The 24,782-nt window shown below is 43.5% G+C and overlaps 2 protein-coding genes across 2 annotated transcripts; one reads left to right on the plus strand and one right to left on the minus strand.

Moving 5' to 3' along the window:
* Window positions 1-65: 65 nt before the first annotated feature.
* LOC308174059 (transient receptor potential cation channel subfamily V member 1-like) lies at window positions 66-15,074 on the plus strand (the record flags this gene model as incomplete). The annotated part of the gene is made up of 14 exons (XM_080549112.1): window positions 66-199; window positions 569-738; window positions 843-998; window positions 1,122-1,259; window positions 3,086-3,384; window positions 4,148-4,324; window positions 6,581-6,736; window positions 6,971-7,076; window positions 7,496-7,626; window positions 8,488-8,491; window positions 8,822-9,153; window positions 9,403-9,527; window positions 9,698-9,813; window positions 15,052-15,074. 14 exons carry the CDS (start codon window positions 66-68, stop codon window positions 15,072-15,074), a joined length of 2,067 nt encoding a protein of 688 aa, XP_080405238.1.
* Window positions 15,075-15,724: 650 nt separating this feature from the next.
* On the minus strand, window positions 15,725-18,349 carry LOC308174060 (protein FAM222B-like; the record flags this gene model as incomplete). The annotated part of the gene is made up of 2 exons (XM_080549113.1): window positions 15,725-17,946; window positions 18,268-18,349. 2 exons carry the CDS (start codon window positions 18,347-18,349, stop codon window positions 15,725-15,727), a joined length of 2,304 nt encoding a protein of 767 aa, XP_080405239.1.
* Between the last annotated feature and the right edge of the window lie 6,433 nt (window positions 18,350-24,782).

Below are 24,782 nucleotides of genomic sequence, written 5' to 3' on the forward strand. Positions count from 1 at the left end.
CGGATACCAACAACCTCAACAGACTAGACAGTCTCCTGTATCTAACCTAACCTGTTACTCTCATCATGAACAACACCACAGACGATGAAGATCCTGCCACCTCCGAGTGTCCTCCTGATAACCAGGATGTACCTGATGGCTTAAAGGAGAGGCTGCTGGGAGAAGGGGGCTCACGCTCAAACCAGACCCCAATGGACACGTGAGTCAACATGTGCCTTCTGGAACCGAGTGTGCATCTTTGGTGATCATTTCTCATAAACCAACGACACACAAAACGTTATACACACTAATGCCTTCAAACGGTATGACGGACTGACAAAACCAGTTATGAACCGCTTTTTAACACGCTGAGCAGATTATAGTTTCAGATAATAAGGAAAATGTTCAATGCTCTCTTTACTTTACTTCCTCTTCTACTTTTCTCTTTGCTTCTCTTTATTACTTCCCAGAGAGATTTTGTTTTTTACCGTTCTGAAAATGTACAAACATCTACAAATGTTTTAATGATGGCCTTTAGTAATCAAAAGTCACCTCATTTAAATATGTATGTTGGTGCTTTAAATTACAGAGGGATTGTATACACTGATGGGATGGGAATGGAAGGGAATGCAGAAACAGAGATGTTTGATAGGAAGAGTTTATTTGCGGCAGCATCCAAAGGAGACATCAGTCAGCTGACAGGACTACTGAGGTACCTCCAACGTGAGAAGAAACACCTTTCTGACACAGAGTTCAAAGGTGAGAGGACAGATAGCGGCGTGCCTAATTCTATTCTACTATTCTTACTCTGATAGTTTAACCTAAACTACTATAGGTTAATGTCTCAAATACTACACTTTCAGATCTGACCAATGGGAAAACAGTTCTTCTAAAAGCTCTCTTAAACTTGAGAGAAGCAGAAACGAACAATGCCATTGAAGCCCTCCTTGACATTGCTGAGAAAACCGGGGATTTAAATGACTTTGTCAACGCTTCATACACAGACATCTATTACAAAGGTACTTACGTGTAACTAAAGATTGTTGAAACACAAATATTTCAGAGTGTTTTCTGACACAGCTGATAATGTACTGTTGGTTATGTATTTATCCATACATGTGTGGATGTGTTACTGTCCTCAGGTCAGACAGCGCTGCATGTCGCCATAGAGAGACGCAGCTTTGACTCTGTGAGGTTACTGGTGCAGAGAGGAGCGGACGTCCAGGCCAAAGCTTCTGGAACGTTCTTCCAGCTTCATGCAAGACCAGGCTTCTATTTCGGTCAGTCAGCACTTTGTCTGAACTTGTACTTGTGTCTACACATTTGACTTGATGTGAATAATACAATAATACAACATTCTCAATAACAGCATTTGTGACACGGTCAGGTGAGACGGTCCACATGCCATTGCCCTACTTTTGGGATTTTTTTTCACCAGACCCTGTCACATTTTCATTGACTTAATAGGCCACAGAAAAACTGTAATTTCTCCCCATCAAAGTCTTCAGATTTTACATGTGGATGTTGGTTTAACATAATTGTGGATTCTGACTATTTTCTATGGAGGACGGATCGTGCCACAATGAAATACAATACACACATTGAAATGCAATTTTGTTGAATTTTGAACATCTTGTACCGGGGGGTTAAGGCAGTTGGGCTGCGTGCTAAGTTGCCTACACGCCTGTTTGGGTCACCTGCTCTGCTCGTTTTTATTTGATCATTCATCGTGTTTTTTAGGTTTATCCCTAAAATGTCACTTATTTCATCAATCATGAATTTGATTTTGATAACAATATCACCGTCGAGGCTGGGTTAGACAGTTTGTTGATTCTGATACCATTGAAACTGGGAGCTCATAACCAGTACAGAATATGGCCAGAATTGTATTGACCAGCAAGGAGTTGTCGATGCTGAGCAAGGATGAGTTGGTTAGGAGGCTGCAGAAAGCAGATAAGGAAAGAATGAACTTAATGGTGGAGCATGGAAACATGATAAGGTTGGGTGTGAGTAAATTCCCCCGGCCGAAGGCAGTGCAGTTCGTAAAGGTGGCGAACTCAGAGACACCAGCTAATATGTGGACATACTGTAGGCCTACTTATCATTTCATAACTGTACATATCCTATCATAACTACTATCCTATCATAACTCCTATCCTATCATAACTACTATCCTATCATAACTCCTATCCTATCATAACTACTATCCTATCATAACTCCTATCCTATCATAACTACTATCCTATCATAACTACTATCCTATCATAACTCCTATCCTATCATAACTCCTATCCTATCATAACTCCTATCCTATCATAACTACTATCCTATCATAACTCCTATCCTATCATAACTACTATCCTATCATAACTGTACATATCCTATCATAACTACTATCCTATCATAACTCCTATCCTATCATAACTACTATCCTATCATAACTACTATCCTATCATAACTGTACATATCCTATCATAACTACTATCCTATCATAACTGTACATATCCTATCATAACTACTATCCTATCATAACTACTATCCTATCATAACTACTATCCTATCATAACTACTATCCTATCATAACTACTATAGTCCAAAGGTTACAGCCACTCCCCTATGGGGGAAACCAGCCAATAACATGACTATAATTTTCATAGTGACAAAACACATTGAAAATGCAATATGGCTGTATTGATTTCATTTTGGCACACATATACGGTATTTTTGCATTGTTTGTTTAGGTTTTGTAGGTGATTAAACCTTAATTGTATTATGGCAGCCATATTGGATTTGGGGCAAAGTCCAGCATGGCCCAATAGCTTAATTGCCAGAGCACAGACAAGCAGCAGCATAATGCACTGAAAACACTTTGATGGAGTGAAATACAAATGTTTCCTGAATTGAAATGCTTTTTAGAATCAATCATGGCTGGGTCCTGTCTATAACTGCCGAGACTTGAAAGACTTGACTTGAAACGAAATACTTTTTTATTTATTTTTTAAACGTGGTTTCCTGCCTTGCTGATTTTGTCATTCATTACAGTATTTAGTTGAGCCTATCAACACCTCCTGTCTTGTCTTGTCTAACCTGGGTGTCTGTCCCATAGGTGAGCTGCCTCTGTCTTTGGCGGCCTGCACTAACCAGCTGGACATGGTGTCCTTCCTGCTAGAGAACCCGCACCAGAGAGCAGACCTGGCTGGCAGAGACGCCCAGGGGAACACGGTGCTGCACGCCCTGGTGGCCATCGCAGACAACACCTCAGAGAACACAGACTTTGTCACCAGGATGTACGACGACATCCTCATTAAGGGCGCCAAACTCTGTCCCAAGGTCAGACTGGAGGAGTCTGAAAACAACCAGCGGCTGACCCCGTTGAAGTTAGCAGCCAAGACCGGCAAAATAGGGGTAAGTATGATATGTATGAATATAGGTATAGTTATATATCATATCATAGGTATGTATGTATGATATATGTATATATATATGTATGATCACCACGGGATAACTCAGGTCCCTTCATGTGCGACTCTGTATAGTACTATTTAATATATAATATATATATATATATATAATATAATACTGTATAATACTATTTAGGGTCATTATATGAAAAGGTGCCATTTTGTGTCCCTCGAGCAAAATTGCTCTGTAAATCTGAATAAACAATAAATAAACAATAAAACATTATAATTTAGTTTCCATCATATGTCCGATAACATACAAATTAGTTTATTTTAAGAGTTTTAAACACTTTTTATGCAAGCATCTTGTAAAAATAAAAAAGAATAAAAAAGACCCGTCCCTCAGTATGATGTTTCTAATTTGACTAGCTATTGAGGTAAAAAGAAATGTTTTTTTTTGTCAAATGTAAAATGTTGAAATTTAGCCAGGTACCTGTAGGTAGGCACTTCAAATGGAAATTCAACTTGCATGAGAAAGTTATCATGATAATGATCTGATTTGACACCTCATTTATGATTCAGTCCAACCTAGTCATTTTCAATCTGCTTGGTGTAATGGTATGCAATCTAACCACCTCTAATTGTTGGGTAAACAATTGCTCCCAGAGCAAAAGCATGAAAGGTAAATGTTGTATTTCCATATTGTGTTTTTCAGAGGAATTAAATGAACATTCTTAAAACGGTTATATTCTCATCTCATTGGTCAGCTGTTTAGACACATGGTGGGACGTGAGTTCACAGACGAGGAGACCAGAGCGCTCTCTAGGAAGTTCACAGAGTGGGTCTACGGGCCGGTCCACTCCTCCCTCTACTGCCTGGACTCCCTGGACACCTACGAGAGGAACTCTGTGCTGGAGATCATCGTCTTCAGCAGCGAAATCCCGGTATGAGTGGAGAAGTAGAGCCCTAAGTAGCCCTGAGTATAGCCCTAAGTATAGCCCTAAGTATAGCCCTGAGTATAGCCCTAAGTATAGCCCTGAGTATAGCCCTAAGTATAGCCCTAAGTATAGCCCTAAGTATAGCCCTGAGTATAGCCCTAAGTATAGCCCTAAGTATAGCCCTAAGTATAGCCCTAAGTACAGCCCTATGTATAGCCCTAAGTACAGCCCTAAGTATAGCCCTAAGTATAGCCCTGAGTATAGCCCTAAGTATAGCCCTGAGTATAGCCCTAAGTATAGCCCTAAGTATAGCCCTAAGTATAGCCCTAAGTACAGCCCTGAGTAGAGCCCTAAGTAGCCCTAAGTATAGCCCTACGTATAGCCCTAAGTATAGCCCTAAGTATAGCCCTAAGTATAGCCCTGAGTATAGCCCTGAGTATAGCCCTAAGTATAGCCCTGAGTATAGCCCTAAGTATAGCCCTAAGTATAGCCCTGAGTATAGCCCTAAGTATAGCCCTGAGTATAGCCCTAAGTATAGCCCTGAGTATAGCCCTAAGTATAGCCCTGAGTATAGCCCTGAGTATAGCCCTAAGTATAGCCCTGAGTATAGCCCTAAGTATAGCCCTAAGTATAGCCCTACGTATAGCCCTAAGTATAGCCCTAAGTATAGCCCTAAGTATAGCCCTGAGTATAGCCCTGAGTATAGCCCTAAGTACAGCCCTAAGTATAGCCCTGAGTATAGCCCTGAGTATAGCCCTGAGTATAGCCCTAAGTATAGCCCTAAGTACAGCCCTAAGTATAGCCCTAAGTATAGCCCTAAGTAGAGCCCTAAGTATAGCCCTATGTATAGCCCTACGTACAGCCCTACGTACAGCCCTAAGTAGCCCTAAGTATAGCCCTAAGTATAGCCCTACGTACAGCCCTAAGTATAGCCCTAAGTAGCCCTAAGTATAGCCCTAAGTATAGCCCTACGTACAGCCCTAAGTATAGCCCTAAGTATAGCCCTAAGTACAGCCCTATGTATAGCCCTACGTACAGCCCTACGTACAGCCCTAAGTAGCCCTAAGTATAGCCCTACGTACAGCCCTAAGTATAGCCCTAAGTAGCCCTAAGTATAGCCCTACGTACAGCCCTAAGTATAGCCCTAAGTATAGCCCTAAGTATAGCCCCAAGTATAGCCCTAAGTATAGCCCCAAGTATAGCCCTGAGTATAGCCCTAAGTATAGCCCTAAGTATAGCCCTGAGTATAGCCCTAAGTATAGCCCTGAGTATAGCCCTAAGTATAGCCCTGAGTATAGCCCTAAGTATAGCCCTGAGTATAGCCCTAAGTATAGCCCTAAGTATAGCCCTGAGTATAGCCCTAAGTATAGCCCTGAGTATAGCCCTAAGTATAGCCCCAAGTATAGCCCTAAGTATAGCCCCAAGTATAGCCCTGAGTATAGCCCTAAGTATAGCCCTAAGTATAGCCCTGAGTATAGCCCTAAGTATAGCCCTGAGTATAGCCCTAAGTATAGCCCTGAGTATAGCCCTAAGTATAGCCCTGAGTATAGCCCTAAGTATAGCCCTAAGTATAGCCCTGAGTATAGCCCTAAGTATAGCCCTGAGTATAGCCCTAAGTATAGCCCTGAGTATAGCCCTAAGTATAGCCCTGAGTATAGCCCTGAGTATAGCCCTAAGTATAGCCCTGAGTATAGCCCTAAGTATAGCCCTAAGTATAGCCCTGAGTATAGCCCTAAGTATAGCCCTGAGTATAGCCCTAAGTATAGCCCTAAGTATAGCCCTGAGTATAGCCCTAAGTATAGCCCTAAATATAGCCCTACGTACAGCCCTAAGTATAGCCCTGAGTATAGCCCTAAGTACAGCCCTAAGTATAGCCCTGTCACTAGTCTGTTGATGATCATATAAATGGTAAACGGTACTGCACTTATATAGCTATGCCTTTATCCAAAGCGCTTTACAACGGCCTCTCATTCACCCATTCACACACACATTCAAACACCAATGGCGGCAAGCTACCATGCAAGGCGCCGGCCCGCTCGCTGGGAGCAATTTGGGGTTCAGTGTCTTGCCCAAGCACACTTCCACATGTGGCCAGCCAGGGCTCGAACTGCCGATCTGCCAACCTTGCGATCATTAGACGGCGGTTCTACCTCCTGAGACACAACCGCCCCACATATAGCCCTGTCATTAGTCTGCTGATGCACCAGAGCTATTCTGTTTAACATGGATACTGATCTGTTTCAGTAACGCATCTTTCCACAGAATCGCCATGAGATGCTGCAGATAGAGCCTCTACACAGACTCCTGGAGGAGAAGTGGGACAAGTTTGCTAGTAAGATCTTCTTCATGACCTTCCTGGTTTACGTCTTATACCTGGGAATCTTCACCACCGTGGCCTTTTACAGGAAGGAAGGACAGGTGGGTCAAACATAATCTATAATATATAAACACTGAATATAGGCCTAATCAAAACACATCTGACAAACCTTTCTGGACTTTTTACCTGAATATAAGACTTTAATGGTTTCATAAATCCTCTAATCCTCTTATAGAATCAATGAACAGCATCATACCATTATTACTATAGTATATTATATATACTATATCTCAATTCACCCCACAAAGCTGACTTTGGATCTGTCTGAATTTCAGCCACCTTTTCCTGTTGACGATTTTCCGATGGACTACTTTCGTGTGTTTGGCGAGCTCATCAGCCTCATAGGAGCTGTCTACTTCTTCTGTAGAGGGGTGAGGATATGTAACATAGGCCTCAGAGCCAAACGTGAAATACTAATGTTATTAGTGGAGGCTGGCGGAGGTCAGACACCTTCCACACGTAAGTGTTACTGCTAATAGGTTGTAAATGGCTGACCTCTGCTGACCTAATCCTTGTCAAACGTCCATAGATAAACGCTTTCAAGAGAAACACTCTGCTGACCTAATTATTGTCAAATGTCCATCCATAGATAAATGCTTTCAAGAGAAACACTCGAATTCTTCCGGCGCTGTATGTTGATGGATTTAGCGAACTTCTATTGTGAGTATCGTAAACAATCTAAAGATGGATATCTAGGCCTACAACTATCTAGGATATCTATTCTGTTAACATCAGATGAAAGTGACACTCTTTCCTTTCCTGTAGTTTCCTGCAAGCAGTCTTCCTCCTTGTCTCTGCAGCGTTGTACAGCTGTGGCCAGAGCCAGTATGTGGGGCCTCTGGTGCTCTCTGTCACCCTCTCCTGGATCAACCTGCTGTACTACACCCGAGGCTCCAAGCACATGGGCATGTACAACGTCATGATGCAAAGGGTAGGGGTACAGTTAAGTGTACAAGCTTATGTATGGAGAGACTTGGAGGTCCATCAACAGGGTATATACAGGAATCTTGAGGTTAATTTGAAAGTGACAGTTAGATCTAAGTGACAGTTGACACTAGAACAGCCGTGTCTATGTTACCTACTCAGGGTATATACAGGAATCTTTAGGTTAATTTCAACACCTTTCTAAGACTTTTTAAAGACCTTGTCAATATTTTTCCAGACCTCACCGCCACTTTGAGCTGTAACCGTTGACATCGGTGACACCTTTAACTTAACAGGTTTAGTTTGCAATAGACTAGACCACTATCATACAACAGAATTTCCGGTTCATCTTTGTTTTTTAATAAAACGAATAAATTCACGAACTTTTACTAAAAGTTTTTAGGACTCAAACTCTTTGGACAGAGTCTAATTCAGAAAAATACCTACAAAATTCAAACCTCATAAAATCGTGATAAGACTTTTTAATACTTATTAAGGGTCTTGACTTTCCCAAAATTGATTTATCAACGTTTAATACTTTTCAAGACACCGCGGATACCCTGATCAATGTTGACTAGTAGATGAAGTCTCTATACTGTACACTGCTGTACTCTCTCTCTCTCTCTCTGTCTCTCTGTCTCTCTCTCTCTCTCTCTGTCTCTCTCTCTCTCTCTGTCTCTCTCTCTCTCTGTCTCTCTCTCTCTCTCTCTCTCTCTCTGTCTCTCTCTGTCTCTCTCTCCCTCTGTCTCTCTCTCTCTCTCTCTCTCTCTCTCTCTCTCTCTCTCTCTCTCTCTGTCTCAGATGATCCTGTGCGACATCCCACGGTTTCTCTGTGTCTACATTGTGTATCTCTTGGGATTCTCTACAGGTAGGTCCATCCACATGAGGCACTTTTATGGTTTTGTTATGTGATGACGTCACTAAGTGAGCTGTTTTCATCTGTCATCTGTGGCGTTAAATTATTCTATTCCAAATTGCACTAAGACAGTTTTTTATGCTGTTATCGCTATGAGCTATGATATAAAACCTATAGTTCCACATCACCCAAAATGTGTCCCCATATCTGCTAGAACCTGTCGAGGAGTTCCATACTAGTTTTCCATAAAGTTCCATAAGTAAAAGTGCCACTAGTTCCACAACGTTTTTTAAGATAGTGTTTAACCTAAAACAATATCAGTATGCTAATCTTCTCATCTGCACAGCTGTACTGACTCTCATAGACGAGTCACCGCCCCTCAAAGCTCTGAGTAACGACACGCTGGGTCAGGATCCTTCGAGGGATCTTAGCGTCTGTTCCGGCAAACGACTGACCTACAACAACATCTGGTACACCACCCGCGAGCTGGTCAAGTTCACCATCGGCATGGGCAACCTGGAGTTCACGGAGCAGTTCCAGTACAAGGAGGTGTTCTACATCCTCCTCATCTCCTACATCCTCCTCACCTACATCCTCCTGCTCAACATGCTCATAGCGCTGATGGGCGAGACCGTGGAGAGAGTCTCCAGAGAGAGTGAGAGCATCTGGAAACTACAGGTATGATACATGTATTACAGGTATTATAATATACAGGTATGATACTAACAAATCAGCCTTATAGTGATTTCTAAAATTAAAATGGCCGGCAGTGCGTGTATGACACATGGTGAATGCTGTGTGCGTGCATGTGTATATGTGCACATTAAGTGTGCATGTGACTCTGGGTTGTGTGTGCGTCCGCAGAGGGCCCTGACCATGTGTGTGTATGTGTATGTGTGTGTGTGTGTGTGTGTGTGTGTGTGGCAGAGGGCCCTGACCATCCTGGACCTGGAGAAGAGCCTCCCGATGTTCCTCAGAGAGAAGCTGCGTTCAGGAGTTGAGCAGAGGCCTGGCGGTTTAATGGCTGGAGAGAAGAGTCACAGGTTCTGCAGGTAAAGCATCTTGTACCACAAAGGCCGCATGTGCCATACTTCATACAGAAGAGAATTAGGCTACACCTAGCTATGGCAGACCAAAGTCTGACTCTACCTGAGACTAGAGGAAGGCTAGTGAAGGAGCTCTTGTTACAAATGTGATCTTATCTCTTTGGTAACATTTCTAGAGTGGAGGAAGTTAACTGGAGAAAATGGCGCACGAACTTGGGAATCATCCACGAGGAAGACCCTGGGAGTAGTGACATCATCAGACCACGACCTCATGACACCACTGGACGCAGAGGTATGGAGATTTTCGTATTTTCGTTTGAGCTGAAATATTTTATTTGGATTCTGCAGTATGTCTTTTAAGGTCAATTTAATTTTATTTGTATGTTACACAAATAAGATTATGTAAAATTGTAGGAGAGGATCTATACCTATTACATACCATAACACAATGCACACAAGACATTAATACATACATATATATATATATATATATATATATATATATATATATACCATGTGTTTGCAGGACAATGGCGAATGGCGACTTTGATGAGGAGGCTCAGTCTGCAAAACCAGCGACGACAGGCCCATCCACACGGCTCTACAATCAGCCCTGTCTGAGAAGGAGTTTGTACATGATGCAGGACTTGACAGGAAGCCAGTGGAGGTGAATGAGGGTGGGGGTGATGTGCTACCAGGGCTTGGTGTGGGTGAGAACCCTGGCAGTTCAAGTTGTTCGAGGGCAGCTATTTCAATTATTTTTCCTGTACAGGAAAGGTTCGTTATGGGTCTGTAGTTGCTCAGTACAAATGGGTCTAGGAAGTTCTTTTTTAATAAAGGCTTGATGATGACTGCAGTTTTCAGGGTTTCAGGGAAAATTCCTGTGTTGATTATTTGTATAATGTATTCACATTCCTGTGTTGAAAGTATTGATTATTTGTATTAGTCTGCTTGCCATGCAGCTAAATATGTAAAAAAGCTTGTTGGTAGGACATCAAGGGCACAGGTGGATGGTTTAAGACGTGACATGATTTTATCTAGGGTCTTGTAGTCGATGGTGTTAAATTGTGACATGGTTGTTATGTCAGCCCTATTTAGGGTTGTTAATGGAGATATGTTTTTTCATGCCTGACACAGAGGAGCTAATGACTTGTTTAATGACTTCTGTTTTATTGTTACCTGCCACCTGCACTGTTTAAGCAGATATCCCATTCTAAATGCAACCCAACATTGTTTAAGTCTCCACTTATATTCAGGACTGGCCCAACCCACAGGCCATATATGTAGCTACCTAGGGCCCTAGAATGTCATAAGACCCCCAAACAACATACAGGGGGGAGTCACAAGGTTATAGTGGGGGATGGGTGTAGGTTACATGCAATATTACATATACATGAGATATTAATATCCTCAAAAGAGGCAATTGCATAATATTTTTGAAAAAGTAACTTAATTACAATATGTATCACCTTGTTAAAGACAGTGAAAGAAGATTCCAGAAGCAACCTGTGCAGCTCTGGTGAATTCCATGCCCAGGAGGGTTAAAGCAGTGCTAGATAACAATGGTGGTCACACAAAATATTGACACTTTGGGCACAATTTAGACATGTTCACTATGGGGTGTACTCACTTTTGTTGCCAGCTGTTTAGGCATTAACAGCTGTGTACTGAGTAATTTTCAATGGACAATAAATCTATACTGTTATTCAAGCAGCATACTGACTACTTTAAGTTATATCAAAGTTTCATTAAGATAGTGTTATCCCCTGAAAAGATATGACAGAATATTTGCAAAAATCTAAAGGGTGTACTCACTTTTGAGATATACTGTATATACTGACTTTGAATCATTTAGTATCAATTGACTAAATACAGCTGGTTGTTTACTAAAGAATCATAATCATTTAGCAAACTGACATTGTTCAGTGGTAAACATCAGTCAGTAGTAACAGTCATTAATGGCCTCTCTGTCTGCAGACGGTGGTGTTTCTCACCTGATTCACCTGCAGAGTGTCATATACAGCTGCAGATTGGCTGCTCCTTTAAAGGGTTAACAGCATTGGCTGCTCCTTTAAAGGGTTAACAGCATCAACACACAGTATGAGGTGGATGAAACCATAGACCAAGCCTTACTAAACCATAGACCTAAACTTACTAAACCATAGACCAAGCCTTACTAAACCATAGACCAAGCCTTACTAAACCATAGACCAAGCCTTACTAAGAGATTGAGATTGAGATAACGTTTATTGCCACTATGCATTACACATATAGGAATTTGCTTCGTCACCACAGCAAGTGCGTTTATACTTTTTTCACATGTCAAAAAACAGGACAACACAACAACAACAACACAGGACAGACAACAGTGCATTGGATAGTGCGGTATAAAGTTAAGTGCAGTGCAGAGTTTTTACAGTGAGTCCAGTTCAGTCCTGGGCAGACTTGGGGGCGGGGGGGGAGGGGGAAGCCTGAGTCATTTATCAGCCGAGCGGCTGAGGGGTAGAAGCTGAGCCTGTGGCGGGCCTTCAGTGCCTTAGGCAGCCGCAGCCTTCTTCCAGAGGGAAGCAGGGTGAGGAGGCCGTGGCCGGGGTGGAAGGGGTCGGCCATGATCTTCCTTGCCCTCCTCAGAGCCCTGGTGTCATGCAGGGAGTTGAGGGAGGGCAAGGGACAGCCGATCACCCTCTCTGCTGAGCGTATTACCCGCTGCAACTTGGCCTTGTCCTTGGTCGTTGCCGCAGGGAACCAGGTGATGATGGAGTGGGTGAGGATGGACTCTATGATGGCCGTGTAGAACTGGACCATCATGGACCTCGGCAGCCTGAGTTTCCTCAGCTGCCGGAGGAAGAACATCCTCTTCTGGGCCTTCTTTGTGAGGGCGTCGGTGTTCTGCTCCCACTTTAGGTCCCGGGAGATGGTCATGCCTAGAAAGCGGCATGACTCCACGAAGGCCACCGGGGTACCTCCCAGCGTGACTAAACCATAGACCTAAACTTACTAAACCATAGACCAAGCCTTACTAAACCATAGACCAAGCCTTACTAAACCATAGACCTAGCCTTACTAAACCATAGACCTAAACTTACTAAACCATAGACCAAGCCTTACTAAACCATAGACCAAGCCTTACTAAACCATAGACCTAGCCTTACTAAACCATAGACCTAAACTTACTAAACCATAGACCAAGCCTTACTAAACCATAGACCTAAACTTACTAAACCATAGACCTAGCCTTACTAACACCCAGTGACAGAGAGACTGGAGTAACTTACCAAAAGCCTCGTAGACAACCTGGGGAGATAAAAGAACACATTTACAACAGTGATATTGGTTTACTGGCTATTGATTCATCATGATGGCCGGATTTATCACAATATTCATGCAACTTACCGGTTGAATTAGTACAAACCAACCCCGACAGTGATGATATTGACTGACTACTGCGTGAATGTCCACCTGCAGGAGCAGGTACCTATACCAACACACTGGCAGGGACCCAGACCGGCAGTGAAGCAACTGCACTGCGCAGATCAACCTGCGTTCTGTCTTCTACGCTGTGGTCAGGCTGCAGTGTGGTGGAACTCTGTATCATGTTGATGTGGTTACTGTTACATGTTACTGACATATTAAACACTTATCTCGGTGCTATGAGATCTGGTAGGCTGTGACATTTATTCAACTGCTTTGCAGGTGGTCTGGAACCTGGCCAATCTCTCACACACACATGTACACACACACCTTCCATATTCAGCCCGGTGGAGGCACTTCATATGAAACAGAACATGTGGAACCTGACTTCCTCTGGCTGTAACACGGCAGCACAACACAGTGGAACAGGTAAATCAGGTCAGTTTCAGCTCTGGCACATCCTCCCAACAGCACATTTCACTATCTCTCGTTTTAAAAAGTTATGATGACACCCACTCCATAAATAGGAACTTTATTCCACAAGAACAGCCCATACATTGTTACTATGTACACACACAAATAGCAATAGCATGTGTGTGTTAAGACTGGAATTCAATAGCAGCTTTAAGGGCCAGGCACATCAGCGACACAATAGGAGAGCAAAAAAAAACAAAAACAGAATCAACTTCTTTGCCCTCGAAAAAAGAAAAGCCCAATCAATAGAGTTCTGGTTAGGCCACTCCCGTGTGCACCTCGACGGGCGCAGCCAGATCTGAGACCTCACTTTGCATTGTTTTGTGTCTGATATGCTTTATCTATTTATCTATTTGTCTATTTGTCTATGGCACCGATGAGGAAGGAAACACCTATGGCTTCAGGATGCAGTGGTCAAGAAAATAAATTAGGAAACTAAAATTAGACTATACTAAAGAAGTGTAGTCTGAAGACCATTATCACAGCTCAGCGCTACACACCTATAAAAACTCTGCTAAATACTATTCACCATAATCATATCCTTGAAAGGAGGATTTGTTCTTTGCAATTCAACAGTGACTTTTAAAAATTAAAACATTAACAATCGCTAACATCACAACTACTTTTTCCATGTCACATTCTACAACATACCAGCTTTCAAGGCGGCATGGGGTAGAACGTAACTCAACATTTAGACTAGAGGATGACTAACATAACATTTAAGGCTTTTCTCAAGGTCTCGAGGCGGCGGAATGGAGCGAGTGGGCGCCCACGTGTCAATAAGGTCGTTCCCCCAGAAGAATACGTCTTCACCCATGCCGTACGGAGGACAAGATGATGTCCACTGCATGCCAGACCCATCTAGCATGAGGAGTTAACCTGCATCAACAGACTGAACTGACCTTCAGTTCTCCTTTCTAGGTAGTACTGGAACACACAGGGTGAGGAGGGCTAGAGGAGGGACAGCTTACCACAACCCACACTGACAAGGCAACATCCACAAGGAATCATTTCACTTTTATAACAGTAGTATAGTGGTTAAACCAGTCAGTGTCTTAAAAAGATAAAGAGCTCACCTCCTCTTTTTCACTTTCTGGAGTAGGCTACTTGCACACTTGCAAGTGATCAATTTGGTCTTCACACGCAGAGAGACAAAGTCCAACATAGGTTTTCAAGATGAGGGAGATTATAACATTTCTATTTCACATAATTCAAAGACATTGAATGTTTTCCAAACCTGATTTTATGTTCCTTTTTTTTTTTTTTGTTGCAAATGTTAAAACATTTAACCGCCCTCGAACGCTCATACTCTGAACTGCATCTTTAAAATTCAAGTAGCAGCGATTCATCTTACATACCAGAACAGATAAAGCAAAACAGTTTAACTACTTCGTCACTACCTGACTTCAGGTCTTACTCACACGAGAGAGAGAGAGAGAGAGAGAGAGAGAGAGAGAGAGAGAGAGAGAGAGAGAGAGAGAGAGAGAGAGAGAGAGAGAGAGAGAGAGAGAGAGAGAGAGAGAGAGAGAGGACACTTATGGCTCTGGCATATTGACTTAAATGTTGAGATTGAAGAAAACTAAATGTTGGAATGGTGGAAACTGACAGTGTGATAACATCCCCTCGACACCTCCTTCTCTGAGAGGGACCTCGGACACATGGACCTGATTATTAACATAGAAAAATACCCCATTACAAAATCAACAGTCTCATTGGGTACGTGATCAAGCATCAATATTCTTCTCCATCATTGTCTTATTTCTCCATGGAATTCTTATAGATGCATAATTACAAATGTAAACATAGGAAAGGAAAAAGAAATACCCAAAATCCAGCTACTGGGCAGTCGTAAGGCCACTAACGTTGTTAAAAAGTAAGTGTTCCATTTTAACCTAGGCATAACTTTGCATCTCGTAGGAAATACTCCTCTACCTACATCAGTGAACTCGATAAATAGTGTGTCCAAGGAAATACTGAATGCAGCGGTAGAATGAAGAATCTGCTATTGGTGAGACCAGGATTATTCCCCCTCGTTGGAATAACAAACTAAAAAGCCTTAATCTGGCAATACGACTGAATACAGACCGGCCGACCTCTCAGCCCTGGAGACCTTTTCAATAACACAAACCCACCGCCCCGTAACCCAGGTCATCTGGGCATCAGGAGCAGGAGGAGGGAGCGACCAACCCAACAGTGGAGAACATTCAATTGATCACTTGCAAGATCTAGAACAGACACGAGGAACAACTGAATGAATAACCTTGCTATCGATCACCAACTCATAACACAGACTGTGTTAACCTTTGACTTCAACTCTTTTATCTGTAGCCTGGGTGGTGAGGGTGATGAGGGTCGTGAGCCTCCGGCGCTCTGCCCATGGGAGGCCTCTGCATCTTCCCCATCACACCAAGGTTCTGCTGCTCGCGGAAGCAGGGCGTCTGAAACTCCCCGCCGCCCAGGTAATCCACACTCTGACTCTGCATGCGGGCGGTCTGGCCGGTCGGTCCCCCCGGCCCGGGTCGGTACTGAGCTCCCGGCTGGCAGTCCAACGACGCCCTGGCCAGGCCCCCCTGGAAGGCCATGGGCAGGTCCTGAGGCCCCCCCGACCCGTCGCTGCTGGCCGCGGGCAGGACCCCGCCCCAGGGCGGCTGCATGTAGTGCCCGTTGGGGTTGGGGTAGGACCCCATGGACCCTGGGGGGGCGCTGACCGGGGGAGAGGCTGCAGGCTTGTCTGTGGGGTGTTTCATGGGGTAGGGCTGGGCGGAGCGCAGCTGCTCGTGGGGGTAGCTCAGGGCCTTGCCGGGGAAGCCGGGCCCAGCGGCGGGGGCTTCTCTCCTGGGGTTCTTGCAGGGGTGGGCACCCTCGGGCAACTGCTGCATGTGGGCCAGTTGGTGCTGACTCCAGGAGCGCTGCTGCTGTAACTGTTGTTGTTGTTGCTGCTGTAACTGTTGCAGTTGTTGTTGTTGTTGTTGCAACTGTTGTTGATGTTGTTGTTGTTGGTGTTGTTGTTGTTGTTGTTGTTGGTGGTGTTGTTGTAACTGCTGCTGCTGTTTCATATCCGTGTGGAAGACGGGCGTCCTGATCATGGCGGGGCCCATGTTGGTCTGAGAGCCGGCAGCGCTGCCGGGGGCCTGAGGGTGAGGGTGGGCTTTGTCTGTGGGGCCCATCAGGCAGGAAGACAGGGGGGGGCCCAGGCCAGGGTTGTGCGTGGAGTGCGTGTGCGACACCCTGGAGCTGGCGTTGATGAGCAGGTCGCGGCTGATGGAGCCGGGGTTGGCGATCTGGCCCTCGCACACGGAGGTGGAGCCCATGCCGGCCCTCGCCTGGCAGAACTGGTTGATCTGCAGCACGATGCTGCTCAGGTCGGTCGGTCGGCCCTGGTGCAGCCCGGCGGCCATGGACAGCGGTATGGTAGAGGTAGATACGGTCACGTTGGGAGGAGCGTCTGCGTCCTGCAGCTTCCTGGGCCCGTAGGGGCCGAGCGGGGGGGGCTGCTGCTGTTGTTGCACCAGGGTGGAGTTGTTGGGTGCAGCGGGGGGGCCGGGGGTACCGGGGTCCTGGGGGAGGGGGTGCGACGGGGGCCGGCTCTGGGGGTGCAGCAGGGCGGGGGGCTGAGCCCCCTCAGACAGGTGCCCCCCCCCGAGGCCCTGGGCCGCTGCCTGCTGCTGCTGCAGTAAAGCTTGTTGGTGAGGAAGCCTCTGATGCTGCAGCGTCTGCTGATGGGCCAGGTGCTGCGCCTGCAGCTGCTGTTGTTGCTGCAGCAAGGCTTGCGGGCGCGGCTGGCCTTGCTGCTGCTGCTGTTGCTGCAAAGTTTGAGTGTGGGGCAAACTCTGCTGCCTCTGTATGTTCTGTGCGTGAGCCAGACCGATACTCTGTTGTTGAGCCAGACTCTGCTGCTGCTGTTGCTGTAAAGTTTGAGCCAGACTCTGCTGTTGTTGTAAAGTCTGCATCTGGGAGAGACTTTGTTGCCGCTGCAAAGCCTGCGGGTGAGCCTGCTGCATGTTCTGCTGCTGTAGAGTTTGTGTATGTTGTGGCATATTCTGCTGCAGAGTCATGGGAAGAGAAGAGATGTTTTGCTGTTGCTGTAAAGCCTGCGGGTGGTTGAGGCCCTGCTGTTGCTGCTTCTGGGCCTGAGCCTGGGGCTGAGGCTGGGCCAGGCCCTGCATGTGGGGGACAGGCTGGGGGAGGTTTAAAGTGCTCTGAGTGACGTACGGCCCGCTGTGGGGGTTCATGGCGGCTTTGGGGAGCAGGCGGAGGCGGCTGCCGTCCGTGTCTTTGAGGATGCCTTTGGCGGGCGCGCGGAGGACGGCCAGGAGGCCTGCCGTGGCGCTGACCTGAGACTGGTACGGGCTGTGGCGCTGGCTGGAGGCGGAGGTGTCGAGCCCGTTCACTGTGCGGCGGATGTGCTTCCTCTGAGGTACTTTAACGCTGTTGGGGAAGATCTTGATGGTCAGTGGGTTGTTGGCGATTTTCTTAGCATAGGCATCCAATTCCGCTGGAGTTGGATATTTGGCAGATCTCATCTTCTGTGTAGTGTCCCCTGGAATGTGAACAAGTAAAGAGAACAGGTTCATAAACACTAGGGCCTTTCTGGAGGAAATCAATCGCTGATCTTACTTGATTGGATAAGTGACGGTTACGCCGTGGATTATTTTATTTTTTTTACCTACCCAATCATGTTAGTTCAGTAATGACTTAGAAGAAGGTTCAATTCCAATGTATTCAAAACAAGCCCTCTGACTAAACAGGACGTGAGTCATTTAATGGAATGGACGTGTGGAACGCAGGAAGTATTCAATTCTATTCAAAAGGAAATGACGATATTGATGAGTTAGATGCAGGGAATGGAAGTGTCACTTACATTTCTGAAGTCCAGTGTTCATCTGCGTGTAGGAGAGAAGTCGGGTGGTAGGGTCACCTGATGCGGGCAGACAGGCCAGCATGTCCCACGTCCTCTAATGCAACATGGAATATGCTCTCCTCACCATGCTGGGGAAGAATACACAAGGTACACGTTGCTTAAAACACGTATGACCATGTGAAGTGACTCAGCAGCTAGGCTTTTCCTCTCTCGTGCCTTATTGTGTGACCTTTTTAAAATGGCAGTTTGCTAATCAGTTAGCACAGATCTGCAGTGTAGCCGAGAGCACACACACCCTGCAGCTAGCTGGTGAGTGCGAGCCGAGGCAGGGACGGAGACGCCTTTCCTACAGCACAGTGGGACACTGACTTTATGATGGCAGCCATAGGCCCTCCAGCTGGCTGTCCCAATCTCAGTCTCTGAGGGGGGATGTGTCAATAGCACACCACAGCAATGCGGACAAGACTCCACTTTAGTGCAAGGCTTTTGGTTAATGGCCTTCGTGTTGTGTTGTGTTGTCTAAATGGTTCTTAGGATGGTTATCGTTCAAAAAGACTTTCAGTCCTGAGCAAGGCTATATGTCTATCTCCATGTTGTGTCTAGAGGGGTAACACAGTTGTGGCACATTCATTAGGCTAATCTTATTTTGGCTAGGCCTAATCTGAACAAATATTGAAGCAGTGAAACTCATCTCAAGATGTTATCCACACTAAGTTGTAGAAGACTTATAATTGATCAACTGATTATTCTGATAATGAGATTCATACTTTCTATTAATAATATGATATATGAATATGGTGATCATTTGACCTTTAGACATACATACATACATACATACATAGGCCTACATACATACATACAGTGAACTTTTGACTTGACACTCATGTTGACATTTTCTGGCTATTATTGTTGCAATAACACATTCCTGAGCATATGTAGGTTACCTACCTAAAGGTCACCTATGATTTTATATAGAGATTTGTATATGAAGTTACATCTGTTTTAAAGATTGGGAATAAAAAGGCTGCCTGAATTTTCTCTGTCTTGTCATGTGTAGAGCATCTCTCTCTGTGCCTAATGATTTTGGTGTATTGAAAAGTTTCTGTCAACTTGGCATAATAACATTAGCTCTGAATTAACGTTGGTTTCTTGATTAGAGAATGTAATATGCTAGATTGTGGCCATAAGAACCATAACAACAAGAACTGAGGTTTGGAGGGGTCTACAGCAGTGAGACAGTCAACAGCAGTGAGACAGTCAGTCAACAGCAGTGAGACAGTCAACAGCAGTGAGACAGTCAACAGCAGTGAGACAGTCAGTCAACAGCAGTGAGTCAGTCAGCAGCAGTGAGACAGACAGTCAACAGCAGTGAGACAGTCAGTCAACAGCAGTGAGACAGTCAACAGCAGTGAGACAGTCAGTCAACAGCAGTGAGACAGTCAGTCAACAGCAGTGAGACAGTCAGTCAACAGCAGTGAGACAGTCAGTCAACAGCAGTGAGACAGTCAACAGCCAGTCTGTCTGTCTCGTCTGTTTACTTGGTTAGCCGGTAGTACCAGCGAGGCCTAAATCCTAAATGACACATTCAGTTTGCATTCAGGCACATGCTTGAACATGGTTGATGATGTTATGCAAGGCTGCCTAGTGCCCATTCATAATGAGATCAGGGTTAGGGTTAGGTCATTCATACTGAGATCAGGGTTAGGGTTGGGTCATTCATACTGAGATCAGGGTTAGGTCATTCATACTGAGATCAGGGTTAGGGTTGGGTCATTCATACTGAGATCAGGGTTAGGTCATTCATACTGAGGTTAGGGTTAGGTCATAATGAGATCAGGGTTAGGTCATTCATAATGAGATCAGGGTTGGGTCATTCATACTGAGATCAGGGTTAGGTCATTCATAATGAGATCAGGGTTGGGTCATTCATACTGAGATCAGGGTTAGGGTTAGGTCATTCATACTGAGATCAGGGTTAGGTCATTCATACTGAGATCAGGGTTGGGGTTGAGTCATTCATAATGAGATCAGGGTTGGGTCATTCATAATGAGATCAGGGTTAGGGTTGGGTCATTCATAATGAGATCAGGGTTAGGGTTGGGTCATTCATAATGAGATCAGGGTTAGGGTTGAGTCATTCATAATGAGATCAGGGTTGGGGTTGAGTCATTCATAATGAGATCAGGGTTAGGTCATTCATAATCAGATCAGGGTTAGGGTTGGGTCATTCATACTGAGATCAGGGTTGGGGTTGAGTCATTCATAATGAGATCAGGGTTAGGTCATTCATAATCAGATCAGGGTTAGGGTTGACGCCTCCCTAAGTTATCAAGTCAACACAGATGAACTGTGCTGATTCTCCTGATGCACCCTGGGAGAGGAACACCAAACCTCAGCTCAGAACAGGACAGAAACTTTTCAATAAACCAAAACCCTTCTGCCCAGAGAGAGACACTCTGACATGACCACACAGAGAACATTCAGCCAGGCAGCCTTTTTATTCCCAAATGGCTAGCTAGGCTAGGCTAGGCTAGGCTAGCTCTGGCAGCACAAAGAAGAGCTCGAGGCTTTGTGGTGCTCGTGCTGCTAGCCTGTTAGCTCGTTAGCCTGCTAGCTAGTTAGCCTCCGTCGCTGCCTAGCTGTGTGTTTCCAGAGAGTTCAGTTGTAGCTAGCTCGTTAGCTTGTTAGCTCGTTAGCTTGGTTAGAACCGGTTAGAACGAGACGTCCAGAGACGCGTCTGTCCTCCTCGCTGCCGACACGTTAAAGGCTGTTAGTTTATATAATATATATATTAATACTCACCCCCCGGTGAGTTCAGGAGAGAGGTGTTATGGAGAACATGGTTGTGACCCTGACTGATGTTGAGAGATCTGATCTGCCCTGATCTGCGGCAGACACTGAGACGCGCATGCGCAGTTGGGGTGCTTGGGCTTTGAAGGACCCACTGTTTACATCGAGGCGTGTCTAGTCCCATGCCTGAGTAATAATAATAACAACTCCTTTACAATACAAGTATGAATGCAGTCTAGGGTGGATATGGATGAAAGGAGGTATCCCTGGAGGAGAGACATGTAAGATCAGTAATTATGATGACATAAATTGAGTGACAAGACATAAGAAGTGACAGGCTATGGCTCCTTCATTTCCTGAGACAAAGCAGATGTTTTTAGAACTAGTTGTTCTGGGTTGTTTGTCTAAGTCACATGAGACAGCATGCTTATCTGATGACATAACTGTCTGTGGCATATCTACATATCTACATTACTGCATATCTACATTACTACATATCTACATTACTACATATCTACATATCTACATTACTACATATCTACATTACTGCATATCTACATATCTACATTACTACATATCTACATTACTACATATCTACATTACTACATATCTACATTACTACATATCTACATATCTACATTACTACATATCTACATTACTACATATCTACATATCTACATTACTACATATCTACATTACTACATATCTATATCTACATAACTACATATCTACATTACTACATATCTACATTACTACATATCTACATATCTACAATGCAAGTAAGTTACCCACTGTTGTCATTAGCTAATGTAAATAACTAAAACAACAAGCTTGTTTGATCTTATTTTATTAGAATGACAGTTAAAGACTGAAGTACCTCTACTGTAATATGATGTCACACATATACATATGGATAACATGCCCAGATAACATGCAGGATCAGTCTAGGTCAGGTGAGACATCCAAATAAAACAGATCTACATTGACACTGGTGGCTAATGTGGTTATGTGACTGAGCAGATCTAGTTGACACAGTAAAGTGGTGACTACAAAGGAAACAACATTTCAGACTTCTGTATCAAACATATCATTATGGTCTGTTTACAAATGCTATGCTTACGAAGAACAATGCCGCTGGTTGTGAGGGTAACCATCTCCACGGTAACTAACTAAGATGAAGCGCTTGCACACAATGGAAACATGTTCACAGTATTGGCAATGTCACAAAAGCTGCTATGAAGCATCATGTAGAACAAACAAATCAATATGAAAACAGCCAAACAAATATGTTCACAGTCATTCCTAGTTTCTCACTTAATACAAATAATATGAACAAATAAATTAAATAATTTAGAAGAAAAAATGTGGAGTGCTGATATTCTCAATAATTAATGGATCTTAAGTCTGGCCCTTTATAGGACGCTTCCATTAACTGATTTCTAATGACCTTAAATTTGATAATTGTACAAACTAGCAATCTCATCCAAATACTGAATCTGCACCAGACTGCTTGTTTCCCTGTTGGTCCCTATTCCCATATCTCGGGCTATTCTCCATCTTGGTTAAGCTTGCGGAATAAATTGTGAGTCTAAACTAAAAAGATTCAGAACTTTGGTCCTTTACTTACAATGACTGGCCACAATACAACAACACATATTAAAGTTTGACTATTCATCTGAGAATGAGTTCAACAAACATTTCCTATTTCCCTGTTCACCTACTGAAAGACAATATAACAAGGAGGTCATGTAAATTAACAATAGTGGAACAGCATATACTAAGTTTCAAAAATACATATAATTTAAAGCAAGATAAAATCACTGAAAGACATTGAACAGCATTGTCTAAACAGCAGAATGTCTCTGAGTGTTTGATATGAGAGTAAAAAGTTAGTTTAGCAAAGATAACTTTGCGGACAGACCGGACGGACTGTCTACATGGCTTAGTTCTTTTTAGTATTACGATTTAAAAAACAAAACATATTTGTTGTAAAAGTCAATGTATGAAGTTGAACTTAACATTTTAACTTCAAAACGTTCAAGAAAATAAGTTCTACATAGTGAATAAAATCAATACTTAAAAACAATTTCCCAAACTCATACTTTTTGAATAAATTCCTACAAATGAAAGGAAAGCTAAAGAGCAGCTACTGGTGACTGATGAGTAACACCATTCTACCTTTCCTGAACCAAAAGACCATCACAGCCTTTAGTGCACCTCAATGAATCACATGCTGAACTTCCACTAACACAGAGCTGTTTCTAACAACTAGCCTGCCACATCTGTGCTCCCTTTCCCTCCCTCAGACCTCATCCAATCACATTCATAGCTTAAGAAAAATCCCCTACAAAATATGACTCATAACCAAACAAACGGAGGGATCTGTTAAAATATAACCTGGACAAGATGTACATGGCATTCTTGGAATGGAAAGGAAACATGAGCTAACTCTAACCAAACACGAGATCCTTCAGACTGCCCGAGGTACCATGTCAAGTGCCTTTAGGAACAGCAGTTGTTTGAGGATAGCGAGCACCTGTTTATTAACATACGACAACTGAGATGAATGAGTGTGGAGTCAAGTTAAATAAATGATTGATTGAAGTAAATGAAGTAAATGCCTTAACCTACAAGAAGAACAATAATACAGCATGCAAATAATACAACAAATAATACAACAGATAATGACGTAGTGTGAGATGGGTCAGGTGGACTATTACTGAGGTTCAGAGGTTGATTAACCGTTCACCCACGTTAGCTTAAATGATTAAATTAGTTTATAACAGAACAACGTTAGCTTAAATGATTAAATGAGTTTATAACAGAACAACAACACTACACACACCACCTTCAGTAACTATTCACCCCATGGACCTTTTCCACATTTTCCACGTAACAAAACCTGACGTTAAAATAGATTTAATAGTTCTACACAAAATACCATATAATAAAGGTGAAAATTATGTTTTAGAAATGTTTACAAATTCCCCAAAAAATAAAGGCAGAAATCTCTTCAGTCAATAAGTATTCAACGCCTTTGCTACGACACTTTAGCCTAATTGACAGCATGTGATTGATTCCTATGCAAATCAGTGACCCTATACAAATAAAAATATATTAATTCTGAAATCACATTAACTATTATCATTGCACTGAGATGGACTCAATTCAACTTATGGAGTGACTTGTTGAAGACATTTTTGGATTTGAGCTAATTTTAGAAGTGTCGTAGCAAAGGGGGTGAATACTTAGACTATTTTTATTATTATTATTATTATTAATTAATTAATCCACTTTCACATTATAGGATATTTTGTGTAGATCAGTGAAAAAAAACATAAATGACATGTATTTTAAAGTCAGGTTGTAACACAACAAAATGTGGAAAAGGTCCAGGGAAGTGAATACTTACTGAAGGCACTGTATCTGTGTGTGTGTGTGTGTGTGTGTGTGTGTGTGTGTGTGTGTGTGTGTGTGTACACAAACACACACACACTTTTGGTTTAAGAGGCTTCCAGCTTCCAAGAATAAAACAATTATAAATAATAATAATCATAGTTGATAACTCAACAGTATACAAAGGAGCAGCGGTGCATGCAGATATTCTGGTCCTGTGGGAATTAAGGCACCAGAGGTCACTTGTTCACTTGTTCATATATAAAAAAACAAAAATCATTTTCAAGTGCATTTGAAGGCAGTCTATGAGTGCATTACACAGATATGAG

The sequence above is a fragment of the Nansenia antarctica genome, assembly GCF_963989245.1.
Source record: "Nansenia antarctica genome assembly, chromosome: 19".
NCBI classification, from domain to species: domain Eukaryota; kingdom Metazoa; phylum Chordata; class Actinopteri; order Argentiniformes; family Microstomatidae; genus Nansenia; species Nansenia antarctica.